Source organism: Mesoplodon mirus, assembly GCF_964341445.2.
Source record: "Mesoplodon mirus genome assembly, chromosome: 8".
Classification (NCBI taxonomy): domain Eukaryota; kingdom Metazoa; phylum Chordata; class Mammalia; order Artiodactyla; family Ziphiidae; genus Mesoplodon; species Mesoplodon mirus.
This window is the reverse complement of record NC_138984.1, coordinates 7,325,939-7,345,425: the sequence shown is the minus strand read 5'-3', so window position 1 is coordinate 7,345,425 and position 19,487 is coordinate 7,325,939. Positions and strand designations below refer to the sequence as shown.

The following is a 19,487-nucleotide window of genomic DNA, read 5'->3' as shown; positions in this document are numbered from 1 at the left end:
TTTTAAGAGATGATTCCTGTGTGGGTCATCACCAGTAGGGAGGGTTAATCTTTCACTTTTTTCACATAAACCTGGGTAAGGGAAATTTCAGAAAAGAATGACAGCAACAAATCTATTTGAGATCTGATAGGGTGACTTTTTTGGTTCCTGTTTGAGGACAGTTTGATTTTTTTATTGAAATGACAAGTTTACAAAGGATAGTCTTAAGTTAAACTGGAGGTAAGTGGAAGTGTTCATCCTAGTATATGCAAAATTAAAAAAGCAGAGAAAGCATAATTTTCATGGAGTATTAGATTTGGAAAGAAATAATAGAGTTCATCTAGTCCAACCTCCTGCTGGTGAATAAACACTCATTTTGTGTTTATAGAAAAAACTATCTGAAGTTTGAAACAGGAATTTGGGTTTGAAAATACTTCATTGCCTAATTATTTTTTGCTTTTTCTGTTGAAGATTTTTCCCCTAGTTGAATTATATCTAAAACTTTATATCTAACAAAAACGTAAATATATTTGCATCTATGAGGTTTTTATACCATTTGAATGGACCCTGAGTAGAAAGGGAATGTCTTTACTTAGGTCGGAAGTTATTCAGATGAATAGTTGGTTATAATTTTTAAATCACTATTTGATTAGTATGCATGGTAGCTTTAAAGCAGATATAATTTTGCATCCCGTTGCTCAAATACCACCCTGCAGTTTCCTTCAGCCTAGAGCTTATTTTAACTTGCTCTGATCACTTTCTGCCACAAATGTATGAATATGTGCATATGTTTGGGTATCATGCTCAAATGCTTTTAGAGTTATGTATAAATCTATTCTTCGCTGTTTTCTTGTGAATTTTTGTTCTTAGCTGTTAAAAATTAAGGGGGTAATATTTACCCTAGTTTTGTTTTATAAAGAACCAAAGGACTGATCTTTGTTGCCTTGAAGAAATAACAGTTTTAAAAGAGTGTTCACTAAATATTGTGAAATCATCATTCTACCAAGGGAGCTAGGTTTGAAACTAGGCCGCTGCTTCAACTTGCAGATGAAAATGAGAAATTTATGGCTGATATTCTTAGCGTTCAGCTGTGTTAAACTTCACTGTCCATTTTACCTTCATTACTGGTATCATACCACATCCATACAAACTCACCAACAGCATTTCTGTTATTGTAAATATCTGTTACATTCAGATGCATTGATTTCAGCAGAGAACCACAGATACAAACTTTGTATAATGTTATATTTCCACAATGTGTATTGCTAGCCATTTTTTTTATGGGTAGAGGCTTGATCACCATGATGTAATCAGAAAGATGTAATCAGCATTGGAAAAAAGAAAACGTGAGATATGATGAAGGAAAAATAGGTGCATAACTGGCTGAGTATATTTAATACATTAAAAAAATAGGGCGCTATGGATATTTCTTACTCTGTCAGTCCTGTTTCAGAGATCTGAAAAGTGTCGATGCTTTGTCCATTGATATGGATGTCCAGGTCAGTCCTGTTTGGGCTCTTGGAGACCAGAGGCGTTGGAAGTTCAGGAATAGTCTTATCAAAATTCTCCATCTTGATTTGATATTCACCTTTGGAACCTCGGGTCAGCAGAGATGCAAAACAGTGATGTAACATGATCTCGGAGGGTAGGTAGGATGTCCTCCTTTGGCATATTTCTCCAGTGCCTTCCTGCATTGCTGAAAGGAACACAACTAATTCAAAGTGGGGAGGATTTTCATGCTGGAGCAGAGTAGCCAGGGGACTCGGTGGTATAATGGAGTGATAGTAGGTTAGTGGAAAGATAAAGAATGGGCATTCCTCAGAACTGATGCCGTCAAGGTGGAAGTCCACACTGGTCTGGTAGAGTTCGCCGTTTTCTCTTTCCTGATAGAGTACAGCTGAGACCCGAACACTGGTTAGAGGGCTAGGTCGAGTGTTGGCCACTTGGAAAATAAGATTAGGTTTACCATCTATGTGAGCTACTACTGCTAAGTCAGTAAAGCGAATTGAGAAAGCTCGATTTTTTGGCCGGGCGGTCTTCGCCACAAAGGCACCTAAATTAGAAACCATTGAGTTTTTTTTAGAATGAACAGTTTAAATATCAATACCTTTTCTGAATGAGAAGGATCTTGCAAATGTTTCTACATTTCTGGGTGCCATGCCTTCGAAATGAGTCAGGAATTGAACTTGTTAATTTCTCATTAGCCTGAAGGATTTTGCAAAACGGTACATACATTCTTTATTGTAAAACTGCGATTTCAGAATGGGTAAGCAAAATTCATTTTGTTACATAGAAATGTAAAACTTTAGTTTGTTATGAAGTGGAGGAGTGGTCATTTCCTGTATTCCTGCCCCTGCTTTAAAAATAATGTAACAGAAAATAAATGCAATTTAGTTGCAACCAGATTACTTCAAGTGTAAATAGAGATTAGATTCATAGTAGAATGATTTGGGGTAGGGAGGGGACCTGTAGAACAAGTGCCATTGAAGAATTTTTAACTTTGAAATTTATACAAACCTTTTTTCTTTTAAGAAGGCTCTGTCTCTAAGGTGGTTTTCAGTGTACCCTTCAAGTGCATCCTCCATGTGCCCCCCAGCAGGTAGATCAGGGTTTCTTAACTACTTTTGTGCCACAGATGTTGGCAGGCTGGTGAGGTCTATGGACCTTTTATTAGAATTATGCTTTAAATGCATTAAAGTAAAGTATATAAAAAGGAAACGAAATACACTGAACTCCAGTTGAACATTTAAAAAATTATAATGTGTACTATATGTGCTTTTTTAATGCATTAAATAAAAAAATACAGTGGAGGTTTAGTACTGTAATTTTGAAGTATTATAGTATGATATGAAAATATCTGGGATTTCTGTTTGTAACAAAGTTACGGGTATTGCCGATGCTTTTGTTTCTTGTTGCCTACATTTATAATCAAACGAAATACCAAATTTCAGTTAGAGGTTAGTGTAAAAGAAAAAAAAGATGCAAGTTTTTCCTGTCTAAGTTCACATATTCTCTAAATTTTATCGAATGGCCCAGTGTAAGAACTTTTCTTGTAAAGATTAAGTGATTTGCTACAGGTTGTAAAAGCCAGTTGGTAGCACACTGGGACCTTTATTCCAGACCACTGTTAATATCGCCCATAGTGTGTTAAAACAAGGTTTTCTCTTTGTTTTGTTTTTTATTTTTTAATTGTATATATCACTAGCCCTACTTTATTAGAGCAAAGAGTATCATGTGTTGCCAGTTTTATATGCAAAATACCATAATCATTGTGGCCTATTTCCAGTACATGCTCAGGATATGTATACTTGTTCTCTCATCTGCAATGCTGACTACGGTGCTCTGGGCTCATTAGTAATGAGTAAATGTTGAAAAGATGAACTCAGAGGAGAAAATTCTAGCCCAGTAAAGGTTAAAAAAAAAAAATCAAATTCCTCTGTTAGGTAAAATGACTGTCAAAATATGCATTGAACATATTTATTCACTTATTTAACAAAATATTTAGCTTCTCTGAAAAACTCCTTTTAGATTTTTTGTTAATATTTTTTTGGCTGGTAGCATAATGATCCCTTTTTTCTTAAGAAATTTCAATATGTAAAATTTAAGTATAGAGAGAGGTTTCTTAAAATTTCTCCTATTGTTTGACCCTAGGCTCTTCCTTTCAGTCTCAGGCATTACCTGCCAATAATGCAAATAAATTATTCTGTAGTACAGTTGCTTATAACTGACTATACCCACTCCAAAACATTCGTACATTTTTTTTTTTTTTAAGAACAAAAACAGTTACCCGTGGGGACTTCCCTGGTGACGCAGTGGTTAAGAATCGGCCTGCCAATGCAGGGGACATGGGTTTGATCCCTGTACCGGGAAGATCCCACATGCCACGGAACAACTAAGCCCATGTGCCACAACTACTGAGCCTGCACTCTAGAGCCCGCGTGCCACAACTACTGAAGCCTGTGCGCCGCAACTGCTGAAGCCTGTGCTCTCTAGGGCCCACGTGCCGCAACTACTGAAGCCTGTGTGCCTAGACCCTGTGCTCCGCGACAAGAGAAGCCACCTCAATGAGAAGCCCGTGCAACGCAATGAAGAGTAGCCCCCGCTCGCTGCAACTAGAGAAAGCCCGCACGCAGCAATGAAGACCCACCGCAGCCAAAAATAAAACAAACAAAATACAAAAAACAATTACCTGTGATGAAGGCCTCTAGCATGAGGCCTAGGAGCATTTGTATGGCAAGTAGGGCGATTGCACTAGGACAGTCACCACTGGGGAACATGGTACCGTAACCAATTGTGAGTTGTGTCTCCAGGGAGAAGGAGAATGCAGCTGTGAAACTGGTGATGTACTTGACACAGATAGTGTGGTTTTCAGGTGGGGCATCATGATCTAGTTCCAGATCACCATTCATCTCAGCTAGAACATACCAGAGCACTGCAAAGACAAGCCAGTGGATAACAAAAGAAGCAGAAAAAACCAACATCATCCAGCGCCAGCGCATGTCCATTAGGATTCCCCAAGCGTCTCGAAGATATGCAAGACCTCTTTGAGCGCCATCCATTTGAAGTGTGCTATGGCCATCCTTGGTGACCATCCTCCGGTATCTCTGAGTTAGGAGAGGAGCAATAACTTTGCAATTACTGCCATCCATCTCAGGCTGTAATTCTCTGAAATCAAGAGTAAATTAGTAAACCCTTAACGGTTTTTCAGGTAATATTAATAAATTCTGAGACTTTGTTTTGTAATTTTTTTGGAATGCTTCCCTGACTGCTGGGCAGGCTTTCCCAGTCTGATAGCTCTTTCTCTTTTCTCTTTACATAAGGGAGCATTTACTGACGTAAGTTATTCATTTGATAGCTAATCATGGATTGCCTTAGGATATCTCTTATTGGTTCCTTTAATGACTGTTAAAATATTGTTTGGCATTTTAACAAATCCCCAAGGGTTGGGATTACGATTCATGTCCTTTTTGACACTCTTGTATCTTTCTTGCACAAGTCGAGGCTTCAAGTATGTATTGATTTGACTAAACATTATGTGTAACAACTTTCCATAATTAATAATTTATAACTGAATAATTCATAATGAAAAGGAACGTTAAATATGTGTTCCTCTGTTTAAATAAATAGAAATCATTTAGAAGTGTAGTGTTGAACTGTCTGAAAATGTTTTGAAGCCACACTTATTGCTAGGATAAGAGTAAGCTTTTAGAGATCCATAGTTCCATTGTATGCTTTATAATTAGCCTATTGAAAGTTCTGTGATTAGGTTTTATTTGTTTTTGTTACTTTGTGGTCATTTTCATAGAGTCTTTCCTTCTATGGCTCATGGATTGCTGCCCTTCTGAATATTCTAGATGCTGATTAGATTGTGGGGTAGAGAGAAAATTATTTTCTTGGCAAAATAAGAAATTCCAGGTAAAGATTCCAAGGTAATATTAATTTTGAAAGTAAACGAGCCAGGTACTTCCCTGGTGGTCCAGTGGCTAAGATTCCAGTGGCTGCCAATGCAGAGGGCCAGACCCCACATGCCACAACTGAAAGAGTTCACTTGCCGCAACTAAAGATTCCACGTGTTGCAACTAAAGATCCTGCATGCCACAACTAAGACCTGATGCAGCCAAATAAGTAAATAAATAATTTTTTTTTAAAAAAGGCATTGCCTTAAAAAAGAAAAAAAAGAAGTAAATGAACCAGAAGAAAAAGCTTCGAGTTTAATGAACCAAAATAATCATTAAGACATTAAATGTCAATTTTAGAAACATTAGTAAAGTTAGTTTTTAGCTATAAACGGTTTTCATCTGTGTTTCTTCTTTTCTCTGTGTGGTGAGTCGAAATCTAATGTGCGCTTTCCATGTGACCATCCTTGCATATGACAAAGGTGTCAAAGACTTATGCAGAGGCAAGCAGAAACAGAATGGGAAATGCAACTTTGCTTCCCTTGAATCTGCCTTTCTTCTTTGCCACAATCCAGTACTACGAGTTTATACATGACTCTTTTCGATGCTTCCTCCTTCAGAAGTAGATGTCCTTGGAGGTGTGCATATCACCTTCCTACCTTTTGAATGACAATGATACTTTGCTTGAGTTTGCTGGATGGACCCTCCTATGTCTAGGGACTTTGGGGCTTTGGAGACTGGCTTCCTGTGTTGTTGGAATTGGGCATTGGCCAGCTGGGTATATACTTTCCCTTTTGTCCTAAGGCTGATTTAACATTTATTGGTGATGTTAGAGACATTCTCTTATATTTTCTTCACATATGAGTTGCTGATGGAACACTGGGTTGATTTGTTAACTTTATTTAGATTAGATGGTCATTTCTATTTCATGTTAAAATTTTTTTTTAAATCTTAGGGCATTAATGTTTTATAATTTATTATCCTAACAAGTTGTCATTATCATTTTATTTAGGTTTTTTTTTCTTGGTACAGCTATTTAATTACTCATTTTGCTAGATTTTTTGATGTTTTAGAAGACCTGATCTCTGCCCTTTTGTATAATAATAGCAACAAAATATTCATAGGCATTGTGCTAGGTGCTTTCATTACTGCATTGTCTCTAATTCTTTGGTATCTCAGCAAGATAGACATTCTTTTTTTTTTTTTTTTTTTTTTGGCGATACATGGGCCTCTCACTGTTGTGACCTCTCCCGTTGCAGAGCGCAGGCTCAGCAGCCATGGCTTACGGGCCCAGCTGCTCTGCGGCGTGTGGGATCTTCCTGGACTGGGGCATGAACCCGTGTCCCCTGCATCGGCAGGCGGACTCGCAACCACTGTGCCACCAGGGAAGCCCCCCCCCTTTTTTTTAAAGATAGACGTTCTTATCCTATTTTTCAGATGAGATCACTGAGGATCAGGCAGATAAAAGAAGTTTTCACAAGGCGTATGGATTATTTTGCAAGTCTGACTAACTTAACAGTTGATTAATTTTTTTTTTTTAACTACAAGAAGCTGTCTATTTAGAGTTTGGTGAGATAAAAAGTCTTTCCCAAGATGATTGGTACTGCATTCACAAAATAGTCTTTGACAGCCTGATTTTTAGCACCTTTAGAACTCTCCTGTCCCCAGAAATGTCTCAAATATCCATTTTAAATCATTGTTAATTTTATGCATGATTTTTATGTCAGTAATGATTAATAATATTGGCTAATATATATTATTTATTATGTGCCAGGAATCATACCAAGCACTTCACATGTATTGACTCATGTGAAGCCAATAGCAATGCCTGGCACAGAGTAACCTCTTGAGCTATTAGTTGCCTTACTGGTATTAATAATGTTTCTTAACTTTCCTAGTAATAAGTACCATTATTCATGCCCATTTTATAGATAATGAAACTGAGCCACAGTGAGTTTCCTAAGGTCACAAAGGTAGTAAGTGGTGGTCAGTTCCTGCTCAGTCCGTAGTCCAGAGTCAGTGCTATATTGCCTCAAAAATAGACATTTTGACCCTAGTTAGCGTTTGTGAATAACACGTTACATTTGACTAGTTTTGTCCAAGAGCCCCTACAGAATATTTGTTCTTCAGAAATGCTTAGGCTAAGACCTTTGATTTGTAGGCAAGAAGGATATTTTCAGTTAAGGAAGACATCTTGCAAGATTTGAAGATGAGTACAATCAGAATTATTGTACATAGTCTAGTCTTAGATCCTATAGACCAACAGAGTTAAAAGGTGGAGAGGAGAGTTCTTATAAAGCATTGCCAAATTCGTATTTTGCCAGGTGAGAAAATAATTTTAAAAATATAATACTTTCATCATAATTTTATAAAAGAAAAGACATTTTGACGCTTGAAGAAGGGTATAGCAATAAAGGGTAGCTGGCCGCCTTCAGTAAGTTTGTGAACCCCTGTGTGGTTTTGCACTGTCCATGGCTTTGACCTTTATTGTTTCTTGCTTCCTGCCTATGTGAAAATGCCCATGATGAAGCTGTACACTAGTGCTGTTCCACTTACGGAACCACTGATTGCTTATTGTATCATAGTAATTTGTGGGCGGAAAGGTCCATGATTCTTCTTGATTCTCAGCTTGCTTCATTAAGTTCTAAAATTCATTACCTGAGGAGACAGCCTTTGTATACATACTACAACTAACAAAATTAGTTATTTTCATTTGGGCCTTTTCAGGATTGTAACTTCTTACCTATAGCTTTTGTAGTACTCTTGCTCTAGGCTTTTACAGTTCTTTTTCTCTTGCAACTAAGTAAATACACGAAAAAACCTGTGAACAGGGCAGTCAGAAGGCTAATATCAAAACAGTGAAGCATTATCCTTTTTATATATAAAACCTTCCTAAATCTTGTTTAGATGGTGTTGGAAAGTGGAATAGTTGAGAGAGGTAAGATTTCAATCCCCATGTAACAGATTACCCTGAATAACTCCATTCTTTGCACTCATGTAGTCAGTGTGGTTTAGCATAACGAGGACAGGGTGGGAAATCTAGCTGACCCGGTTCTGGCTCTGTTGGTTACATAGCTGTGTCAGTTTGGGTGAGCTACCCAATCCCCTTGGCCAGGCTTCCTTATATCAAAAAGAGAAAGAAAAGAGGAAATTAAATAACATGATCCTTTAAAATCCTACATGTTTGTAAACTCATTACCATTTCCCTCCACTGATACAGGTTTCCTGTGTGATTTTTTTCTATATAATTTTATATATGCTTGTATGGCATTTAAAACATTAAATTATTGTTGCCCAATGTATGTAGATTTTCTTTCCATCAAATTTAAAAGTGTCTGATGGACAGACATTATGTTTATATTATTATATTTCCAGGTTATTTTCATATCTCTACAGGTACACAAGTGCTTTTTGAATGTGTTTTTCCTAGTCTGTATTTATATGATTCTTGTAAATTGATCCCAGTAGAAAGTAGAATTGGGATGGTTTGCTTGTATCTCTCTGTGTGGGCTATAAAATATTTGCCCATTTATAAACCGTTTGATGGAAAAAATAGTACTTTATAAAAATGATAGTTTGGATGCTTCATTGGTCATCAAAATAATGGACTCATTTTACTCATTAGGTTGTAGCACTCAGAATTATGTCTTTTATTGTCATGTTGTAATGTAGTATAGTTCATATTAAACAGTTAAGATATAAATTATAATAACTACAAATGTTAAATGAGTACTGTATTACTGTGTATTTGTTCACTTCTGGTGTAAACAGTTTAAGACTGTGGAGAGAGTCATAATCATCTCTCCTGCCCTCCATAATTAGGGCAAATAGTATGAGTTATAATTCTATTATATAAGCTCAGAGATTCTTTTATATTTTAATTTCTTATTTGTAGAAGCACCTAATTTCAGCAATAATTTTATGCTTAAAAAGAAATTAGGACACTCATCATTTTTCCTATGGCTTAAAAAAGTAAAAACAAAATGATTTTTTTGGGGGGGTATCTTTTTTTTGCTCATTTTGGGTTTCTTTAATCCCTTCCAAAAGAAAAAGATACATTTTTTAAAAAGCCACTGAATTTTTTCCAGTGTCTTTCTCTTCCCATTTCTATATTATAATGGAGAATTAGTATACATTTACTAAAACAATTAAGAAGAAAATTTCCAATAATGCTTTCAAGAGGACTATTATTGTATTTCCAAAGTTTAAGGAAAAAGAATAAAGAACCTTAATGTATGACTCTGTAGGTAATGTCTTTGTTTTAAAACTCTATTGGCAATATCTAGCTCCATCCCTATTTGTCAGTCAGTTTTTTTCTCTGTTCTCCTTAAGGAAAGAAATAAGATTGAATATTTTCTCATGTACTCACCAGTTCTTTTGCTGGGCCAGCTTTATACACGGGTAGGTCTGGAGGAAGCTTTCAGAGCCTGTCTTTTTGGTGAGGTAATTTTAATCTACAAGTCCAGCTTGTAGGTTCTCTTCTTGGACTGGGTTTACGGTTCACATTGCTCTGTTTATAATGTCGTGGGGGCTGGTTTCAGCTGAAGCTGATGTGATTGGTCACTTAGTCTGCGGGGGGCCAGTTAGCTCTGATCCTGTGGAAAAGAATGCTGGTTTGTTAGGAGGTCTTTCTTTACCCATCACAGACCTTAACAACTCTGGAGAAAGCCTCCAGAACTGACTTGGAGAAGGGGTGCATTTTTTCTCTCTAATCAGGACTGGTCTTTTAGTAAGTTTGCATAATCTTACTTAAGAGTTTATTTAAAAGTTCAAAGGGATAAAATTCCCTGCAAGATTTCCTTTCAGCCGTCTTTCCTTATATAGCATGTTTAAGTGTGAGATATTTCCTTTACTAATCTTTTTTTCCTCCATTTCTTTTGGGAATATTTCCTTGGATGAGGACTTGAGGACTTTTAGGTAGAAATTAATGAATTGATTTTACTAGTTTTCTTTTCATATCCCATCTCATCAGAATGACTACCACTAATTCTAGAACTAGTAATAGAGGTAATTTAGTTACCTGAAATCTTTTTTTGGGGAGCAAGGAGGCAGACTTTTTTATTTTTATTTTTATTTTATTTATTTATTTTTTTTTTTTCGGTACGCGGGCCTCTCACTGCTGTGGCCTCTCCCGCCGCTGAGCACAGGCTCCGGACGCGCAGGCCCAGCAGCCATGGCCCACGGGCCCAGCCGCTCCGCGGCATGCGGGATCCCTCCGGACCAGGGCACGAACCCGTGTCCCCTGCATCGGCAGGCGGACTCCCAACCACTGCGCCACCAGGGAAGCCCCTATTTTTATTTTTTAAGGCTATGTACAGAAACCTTGAATAAGAATACATTTAATTGTTTGGTTCCTTACACTTATCTCTAAAAAACACACCTGTGTGAAAGAACTGAAGAATTTTCTTAAGTCCTGCTTTAGTGATGTTTAGGGGATGTTTCCCTCAGGAGAAGTATGATGACATGCAATAAATATAGTGTTCAGGGTACAGAAACTTTAACTTAACGTCTAAATAATGTTTCGCTGGAAAACGTCTGTGATCCAGCTTGTAGCAACCTCAAAATGAGCTGTGGGATAGCTTTGTATAATGCCCTACTGAGCAGGACTTTTCTCCACCTCCATTAGCTGCTGATTTTAAAACTTTGATCAAATGTCACATGTAAGGGTATCTGAGATACAAAGGCTGCGATTGTTCATAGTAAAATCATGCAAGGCCTGCTGGGAAAATTATTAATCTAGACCAATATAATGCTGCTTAGAAAGTGAAATCCGCCTTTGTAGATTCCTTCTCCTCCCCCCACAATTAAAAAATACATTAATTCCTTCTTTGTTTTATTAATGCCAAACATTTCAATACAAGTTCAGACACAGCACTGCAAACTTTGACCTTCAGAACTAGAGAAGGTAAAAGCATAAAGGAGAGACTTGTGATATGATGCACCTTCCCTGCATGTTCTGGTAGGAATTATACTTTATATCAATTGCTAGTTTACTGATTGGGGGTGGAAGAGGGAAGACAGAGTAAATATAGTGTAACACTGCCTTTCAGAAAGGAGTACTGAAAGTGTACCTGCCATGTGTCTTGAATAGACATTATATAGTAAGCAAGATAGTAAAGGATTTTACCAACATTAGAAGCCTGTTTCCATAATATATTCAGACAGAAATGATTTACAAGATGATTGTCAAGAAAGAAATGTCTCAAGTGAAGAAGTATTCTGGTTTCTGGATTTCACACTTTTTTTTTTTTTTTTTTTTTTGCGGTACGCGGGCCTCTCACTGTTGTGGCCTCTCCCGTTGCGGAGCACAGGCTCCGGACGCGCAGGCTCAGCGGCCATGGCTCACGGGCCCAGCTGCTCCGTGGCATGTGGGATCTTCCCGGACCGGGACACGAACCCTCATCCCCTGCATTGGCAGGCGGACTCTGAACCACTGCGCCACCAGGGAAGCCCTGGATTTCACACTTTGAAAGTCTGCTGTGGTCTGTAAACAGTGATTCCTAATTGCTAACTGAATGGATGTCGTAGACCAGTTCTGGAGTGTCTCCTTAGGAGCATAGCACTCCCATTATAATAGCCGGAGCACATAAATTCATTTGTTTGAAGTTGCCCGGTTTGCTGAGATTAAACTGATATTGGCACAGATGATAAACCAACTTCACCCTAAAATACATGGGCCCTCCGTCTAAACAGAATTAATGATTTCAGTTGGAGATGGCTCTAAAACATTCTTCTATAAATGAACATACATGCTGCTAGATATCTGTTCATTGATTGATTTATTTTTTATTCCAAATTATAATGATTAAGCAAGATGCCAAGAATCAGGTACATTATTCTTTATTAAATTCAATTCTGTATCCCTAAATTGTTTGCTTTTCATTCTGGCTAAAGCACTCCAGTATATAATCCATAATTGTACCACATTGTACCTGAAAACAACAAAACCTTTAGCTGGCGTGCAGTGTCTTGCCTATGTATATACATAATCTCACAATTTTTTAACCTTTAGCCCTGGTCTCCAATGCTCTTTCTTACACAGTGTACTTAGCTTTCTTTAGAAGATGCCTAGTCTCTTTCCAGTTCTGCATTGAAGCCCACTACTGATCATCTTCCCCCGAGATTTCAGGCAGTGTCTGGGTATATACCAGCAGACGACTGAGCATAAAGGTTATAGGAATATGGGGCATATTTAGACCACATGAGGTGCTTTTTCAGAGTTTGATATACAGCAGCCCTTCCAGTCTCTCCCAGCCAGGAGCTGCTGTGTTTTCGGGACCATATTAACCAGTGGAGCAGATTTGTTACTTCCTCAGGGGTTAGGATGGGAGAAAAGTTGCAAATCTCTGGATTTAGAATTTAAACTACTCCATCCTAGTTACCCTGAGTTTTGTTTACAGTTGGGGGGAAAGGTAAATATCAATACCTGGATGGGATTCCCTTTCACTGTTTTCTCTGGTATTAGAAAATATTTTTGGTGTTAATCAGAGAATATATATCTGAATAGAGAAATACAAAGTTACTTGCTAGAAAAATTTGCACATAAACAAGCTTCAAAGTCTGTCCCATAATTCCACTTTTGCTTTTGGAGTTTGGGCGCTTCTAAGTTCCAAGTTTCACAGCTGTAGATTTTGTTGGCTGAGTGCCTTTTTGCTCCATCTGAAGTTTTCCATAAACACCATTTCTGGCTGTAAGTCAAACATGCACACAGGTGCCCTTTTACTGCTCTTTCTCCTTAGGAAGTCCACTCAATTACACCAGATTAAAACCAATACTGCATTTTTATTTTATTTTATTTTTAGAAGAGTCCTATTTAGACAGTACATTCAGACAGAAACAACCAAGTATTTATTGCCATTGGGGAAAGTATTTATATATGTAGTGCAATTGTATTTTAGCACCTTTTTTTTTTTGCGGTACGCGGGCCTCTCACTGTTGTGGCCTCTCCCGTTGCGGAGCACAGGCTCCGGACACGCAGGCTCAGCGGCCATGGCTCACGGGCCCAGCTGCTCCGTGGCATGTGGGATCTTCCCGGACCGGGGCACGAACCCGTGTCCCCTGCATCGGCAGGCGGACTCTCAACCACTGCGCCACCAGGGAAGCCCTTAGCACCTTTTATGCATCTTGAGGAATTGTTGATGTAAGAATATAAAATGTGTTATACAGGTAGTATAGTTTGTTCATAAGACTGTCATGTTTGCCATATTGAATAGAAAAAATATATTTTAAATTTATATTTCTTTACCTTTTAGAGGTCAGAGACACCTTTAAGACCCTGGCAATAATCTTAGACCCTTTTCCCTGAAAAAAGATAAAAGCATGCCAGCGTGATATGTGCTTCCAGTTTAAGGATTCATAACCCCAAGCTCATTTGTTGACTATAGGTTAGAAATATTTAGTTCAGGCATTAATTTGTAAATTATTTAATTATGTTTACCTTTAAATCATCTTGTTTACATATTAATCTGTTAAGATTTTTTAAAAAGTCAACTAAAATATTTGGCTACTCAACTTTGTCATATTGCTGATGTTATAGAAAGAGGAAGACTTTGATTTTAAGTGCTGAGAAAGGCCACGTGGGTGTGGGTGTCCCTCGTTCATTTTAGCCCTGGTCACTCTGGAGTCATGTAATTTTTAGACATTAAAGGAGCTTTAGATATTATCTTATGAGTTGCCCATGAACAACTTTATCATTTATTTTAAGTTGTATCAATAATACATAAATATATTTATTTTTTTAACCCTGTAATGAGTTAACTCATTATAAAGTTTTTTTGGCACCCTCACTCCCCACCCAAATTTATATACATACAAATCTGCTGTAATCATTTAGGTTATAAAGGATTTATTTTAATGTTTTAGAGCAATTCTTGCATATAGTATAATTTATATTGTAAGTTATATTAGTAGTAATTGAAAATGTATATTCTATTAGGTTGTACTTGAAGTCGTTTTTTACCCCTCAAAATAATTTTGAGTAAAATTTTTATATTGTTATATATTAAGTTGATCTTAACATTTTTTTCAGGGGTACACATTTTGTTATCGTTTATCTGCTGGAAGGTTAACAAATTTAGTTCCATTTAGACAATCTTGGCAGTCTCTATCCCCAAACTTTTCTATGCATGATATGTCTGTTGCCTTTTTAGAGCTCTTTAGACTTAGATCACAGAACTTCCTTTTTCTACTTTATTTTTGTAGAATTTCTGGCTGCTTCTGATGGGTTTAATTTGTGAGTAAACCCTGGATTAGGAGTTTGAACATCTATGTTCTATTTTTGATTTGGTCACAACTCAGCTGTGTGACCGTGGGAGATCCCCCTACAGGTATCCCTTTCCTCACAGGAACAATAAAGATGGTAAGGTTGAAGGTAAATGAGCTCCCTGCTCCAGTCCAGTCCAGTGGCTGGTCCCAGCACAGAGTGAGGCCCAGGACCCTGTGAAGTCCTTGGCTCTCACAGTCACTACCCAGTATTAGTTTTTATCTAAGATTTTTTCTGCCCTAAAATTCTTTCATGTTATTATCTGTAAGAAGTTATGTGAATGTAACTTTATCATTCTGACCCCTGACTTCAAAGTTCTTAAAGAAGCTCCTAATTTCTTCAATAAATCTTTATCAAGTATCTAACCGTGCCTTGCATCTTGGTCTGATGGCTATCCCAGCCTTCCCTGGCTTCTTCCCTCCTTCCTTTCATGCAGGCATTTCCCCTAATAAAATCTTTGGATGTTTAAAAAAAAAAAAAAAAAAGATGGTAAGGTTGACTCAACCCTGTGGTTATTATGAGGATGGGATGAGATATATCAATGCATTTTGTCAACTGTAATGTATCAAGTCATTTGTTTACATGTGTGTCCCTGGACTGTGGACCTGGAGGGGGTAGGTGCTATATCTAAGTCTCTTCTTTATTTTCAATCATATGTCTTTAACTGTATTTGTTCATGGAGAAAGCACTCATCTTAATGTGTGCTAGAGGTATGAGAAAACAAACAAAAAATGGTAAAGTAGTACTGCTTCTCTGGGAAAATACTTGGTAGCACTTACTGAAGTTGAATATACCTTGTGGCCCAGCAGTTTCACTCCTAGGTAAATATCAACAGAATTGGAAACATACACTCACCAAATTTCACATCCAGGAATGTTTATAGCAACGCAGTTTATAATAGCAAAAAACTAACAACCTAAATCAGTAGTAGAGTAATACATTGTGGTCTGTTCATACAATGAGATCCCATACCACAGTGCAAAAGAACAAGCTTCTGTTCTCTGTAACAACGTGGATGAATTTCCCGTAATGTTCAATGAAAGAAGCCACACATACTACAGAATGGGAGAAAATATTTGCAAACAAAGCAACTGACGAGGGCTTAATTTCCAAAATACACAAACAGCTCATACAACTCAATAACAAAAAAACAAAGAACTCAATTGAAAAATGGGCAGAAGACATAAATAAACATTTCTCCAAAGAAGAAATACGAGTGGTCAACAGTACATGAAAAGATGCTTGATGTCTCTTAATTATTAGAGAAATGCAAATCAAAACTACAGCGAGGTACCACCTCACACCAGGCAGAATGGCCATCAGTAAAAACTGTACAAGGGCTTCCCTGGTGGCGCAGTGGTTGAGAATCTGCCTGCCAGTGAAGGGGACACGGGTTCGAGACCTGGTCTGGGAAGATCCCACATGCTGTGGGGCAACTGGGCCTGTGAGCCACAACTACTGAGCCTGCGCGTCTGGAGGCTGTGCTCCGCAACAAGAGAGGCCGTGACAGTGAGAGGCCCGCACACCGCGATGAAGAGTGGCCCCCGCTCTCCCCAACTAGAGAAAGCCCTTGCACAGAAATGAAGACCCGACACAGCCAAAAATAAATAAATAAAAATAAATAAAATTTATTTTAAAAAAACTGTACAAATAACAGGGAACTCCCTGGTGGTCCAGTGGTTAGGATTCCCAGCGTTCACTGCTGAGGGCCTGGGTTCAGTCCCTGGTTGGGGAACTAAGACCAGCTAACCATGAGGTGCTGCCAGAAAACAAACAAACAAACAAAAACTCTACAAATAACAAATGCTGGAGAGGATGTAAGAGAAAAGGGAACCCTCCTACACTGTTGGTGGGAATGTAAGTTGGTACAGCCACTATGGAAAACAATAGGGAGGTTCCTCAGAAGACTAAAAATAGAATTATCATATGATCTAGCAATTCCACTCCTGGGCATATACCCAGACAAAACTCTAGTTCAAAAAGATACATGCACCCCTGTGTTCATAGCAGCACTGTTCACAATAGCCAAGACATGGAAACAACAGATGAATGGATAAAAAAGATGTGGTGCATATATACAATGGAATACTACTCAGCTGTAAAAAGGAATGAAATAATGCCATTTGCAGCAACATGGATGCAACTAGAGATTATCGTACTAAGTGAAGGAAGTCAGAAAGAGAAAGACAAATACCATATGATATCACTTATATGTGGAATCTAAAATATGACACAAATGAACCTTTCTATGAAACAGAATCATGGACATAGAGAACAGACTTGTGGTTACCAAGGGAGAGGGGGTTGGAGGAGGGGTGGAGTGGGAGGTTGGGATTAGCAGATGTAAGCTTTTATATATAGAATGGGTAAACAGTAGGTCCTACTGTACAGCACAGAGAACTATATTCAATACTCTGATAAACCATAGTGGAAAAGAATATTAAAAAAAAGGGCATGTATATATGTATAACCGAATCACTTTGATGTACAGCAGAAATTAACAGTTGTTAATTAAACAACTATACTTCAATTTAAAAAAAGCCAGACGTAAACTAATATTCCATTTATATAAAAAAGTTCAAAAATAGGCAAAACTAATCTTTGGAGATAGAAGGCAGGATAATGTTTACCTTGGTAAAGGCCGATTGGGAGGACATGAAGACTTTTGAGAGGTCCTGATAATTTTTTTTTTTTTAAATCTTAGTAGGTAGGTGGATATATATTGCTTTGTGAAAACTGAATTGTACATTTATGATTTGTGTACTTCTTGATATGAATGTTAGACTTCAATAATAAGTTTTCATTCATTCATTCATTCATTCATTCATTTATTTTTGGCTGCATTGGGTCTTTGTTGCTGCACGCGAGCTTTCTCTTGTTGTGGGCGAGCGGGTGCTACTCTGTTGCCGGTGCACAGACTTCTCATTGTGGTGGCTTCTCTTGTTGCAGAGCACGGGCTCCAGGCACGGGCTTCAGTAGTTGTGGCTCATGAGTTCTAGAGCGCAGGCTCAGTAGGTGTGGTGCACGGGCTTAGTTGCTTTGTGGCATGTGGGGTCTTCCTGGACCAGGGCTCGAACCCGTGTCCCCTGCCTTGACAGATGGATTCTTACCACTGCACCACCAAGGAAGTCCAACAGTAAGTTTTCTTAAAGATAGGGGGAGGAGGTGAGTATGGTACATTTAAAAGTTCTTGAATCCTTTTCATCCTTCTCTTATGAAAACGACAGTGATGCCTGAGCGCAAAACTTTCTTTACCTTGCACTTACATGTGGGATATGTTTGGCATGTCAGAACTATATTATTCTGGTTTTCCTTGGTTTACTGGAGAAGTTGTCACCCAGATCTTTCTGCTTCAGTTATTCGTTATGCAACATTTGATACATCAAAAAATATATTGCAGTTTTTAGGAATTATTGTGTAGAAACAAGCACTTGGTAACAAGATCTGAACTCTTTTGTTATAGAATTTTTGAACTGGAATTGGCTAGTGTTTGTGTAAATTCAGATGGCTGCCTCAGTAATACACACACACACACACACACACACACATACCCTCTTTCATATTAGGAATGGGATCTTCTTTAGTCAAGGTGTACAGATCAGAATTGGAGATAGTTTAAAATCAGGTCTGTGGCTCCACGATCTTCCTACTTTCTTTAGTACTGTGCTCCTCTCTACCTTCAAAATTTCTGTCACAAATCCTTTTTGGAACAAAGAATGGCATAAATAGTCATTTAAACTTTATGAGTTACAGATTTTCCAACAGGTTGAGAGTTATGAGTTTGCAGTAAGCAGAAAAGCCAGATTTTTTTCTTCCTTTACTTTCCCTATTTTTACCCTATCCTGCCCTTTATATTTTTCTTATTCCTAGGTACCAATATGAAACGTATACGTAGGACTTGACAGTTATGAAGGTTATAGAAGCTGCTAGTTTAGAAAAAAATGCAGACAGATTATTCACATAAAGGGAAATAAAGTCAGCAAACAATATGAAAAATCTTTGATGTGAAAAATTCATATTCGAGCCACATTAGTATATTTACAACCATTAAAGTAGAAAAGCTTCAAAAGGATAGCAGCACTTAGTTTTGATAATCTAAAATGGTCTGGTGGTCTTACCTGCCCTTTTTTGGAGGAGGAGAGAAAGGTATGTCAATGTATGAAGTCTGTCATTTGACCTAGTAATTTTACTCTTTGAAGTTTTTTTCCAGAAGAAGTAGTTCAGAAAAACAAAACGCATATGCACGCAGATATTTCTTCCTTGTTATCTAGTTCTCAAAAAGTTAGTTATGATGTAAATGTCTGGTGGGGAATAATCTACTAGATAATGCAACAGCTGCAAGGTATACCTGCTGTGTATCCATTTATATTATCAGTAAGATGTATAATCACAGAGAAGTATTTGCTATTTAGATTATAAAATAGTGGGTACACTGATTGAAACTACATTTTAAAGATGTTATGTAAAAGCTAACCACAGATACGTGGAGTTCTATTTCTATGGTTGAGGAATTACTGGTATTTTTATTTTTAATATCTTTAATTTTTTGCAACTTATCATCTGTTAGAAAAAACTGTAATGACCAGTTTTTGATGCATTAAACATTTTGCCATTAGTGGGTTTCCTTTGCTTATTTTGGTACATTCATTACTTCTCAAAGACGTAGTGTAAAAGTAGATGAAAATCAGTGTTTTGACCAGCTCATCCATCAGGCAATTGTATTCTCAATATGCCTGGCACATATTGCTTGTGACTGAATGATTTACATGTGTTAAAAGTCATTTCCCATCACTTATCGATTTATACGCATTAGGGATTTCTTTGTTTTAAATTTTTCTTCTGTGAGTATA

At 37.6% G+C, this 19,487-nt stretch overlaps 2 protein-coding genes across 4 annotated transcripts in view; one reads left to right on the top strand and one right to left on the bottom strand.

Moving 5' to 3' along the window:
• Window positions 1-19,487, top strand: part of GIGYF2 (GRB10 interacting GYF protein 2) — a 139,819-nt gene that overhangs the window by 50,162 nt on the left and 70,170 nt on the right. The gene's annotated exons all lie outside the window — the stretch shown is intronic.
• On the bottom strand, window positions 917-7,220 carry KCNJ13 (potassium inwardly rectifying channel subfamily J member 13). 2 transcript variants are annotated; one of them, XM_082631246.1, is made up of 2 exons: window positions 4,169-7,220; window positions 917-2,032 (listed from the first exon to the last, which is right to left on the bottom strand). In XM_082631246.1, the coding sequence occupies exons 1-2, from the start codon at window positions 4,626-4,628 to the stop codon at window positions 1,410-1,412; spliced, it is 1,083 nt and encodes a 360-aa protein (XP_082487372.1). In that variant the 5' UTR covers window positions 4,629-7,220; the 3' UTR covers window positions 917-1,409. The 2 variants fall into 2 exon arrangements, with proteins under 2 accessions (XP_082487372.1, XP_082487373.1); XM_082631247.1 differs by having other exon boundaries at window positions 1,890-2,032; window positions 4,405-7,220.

Bases quoted from the DNA above. Each gene is read 5' to 3' on its own strand.
- KCNJ13 (XM_082631246.1), bottom strand. From the start codon at position 4,628: ATGGATGGCAGTAATTGCAAAGTTATTGCTCCTCTCCTAACTCAGAGA. The intron at 2,033-4,168 runs GTAATTGTTTTT...TTTCTAATTTAG, and splicing joins GCTAGAGGCCTTCATCACAG to GTGCCTTTGTGGCGAAGACC.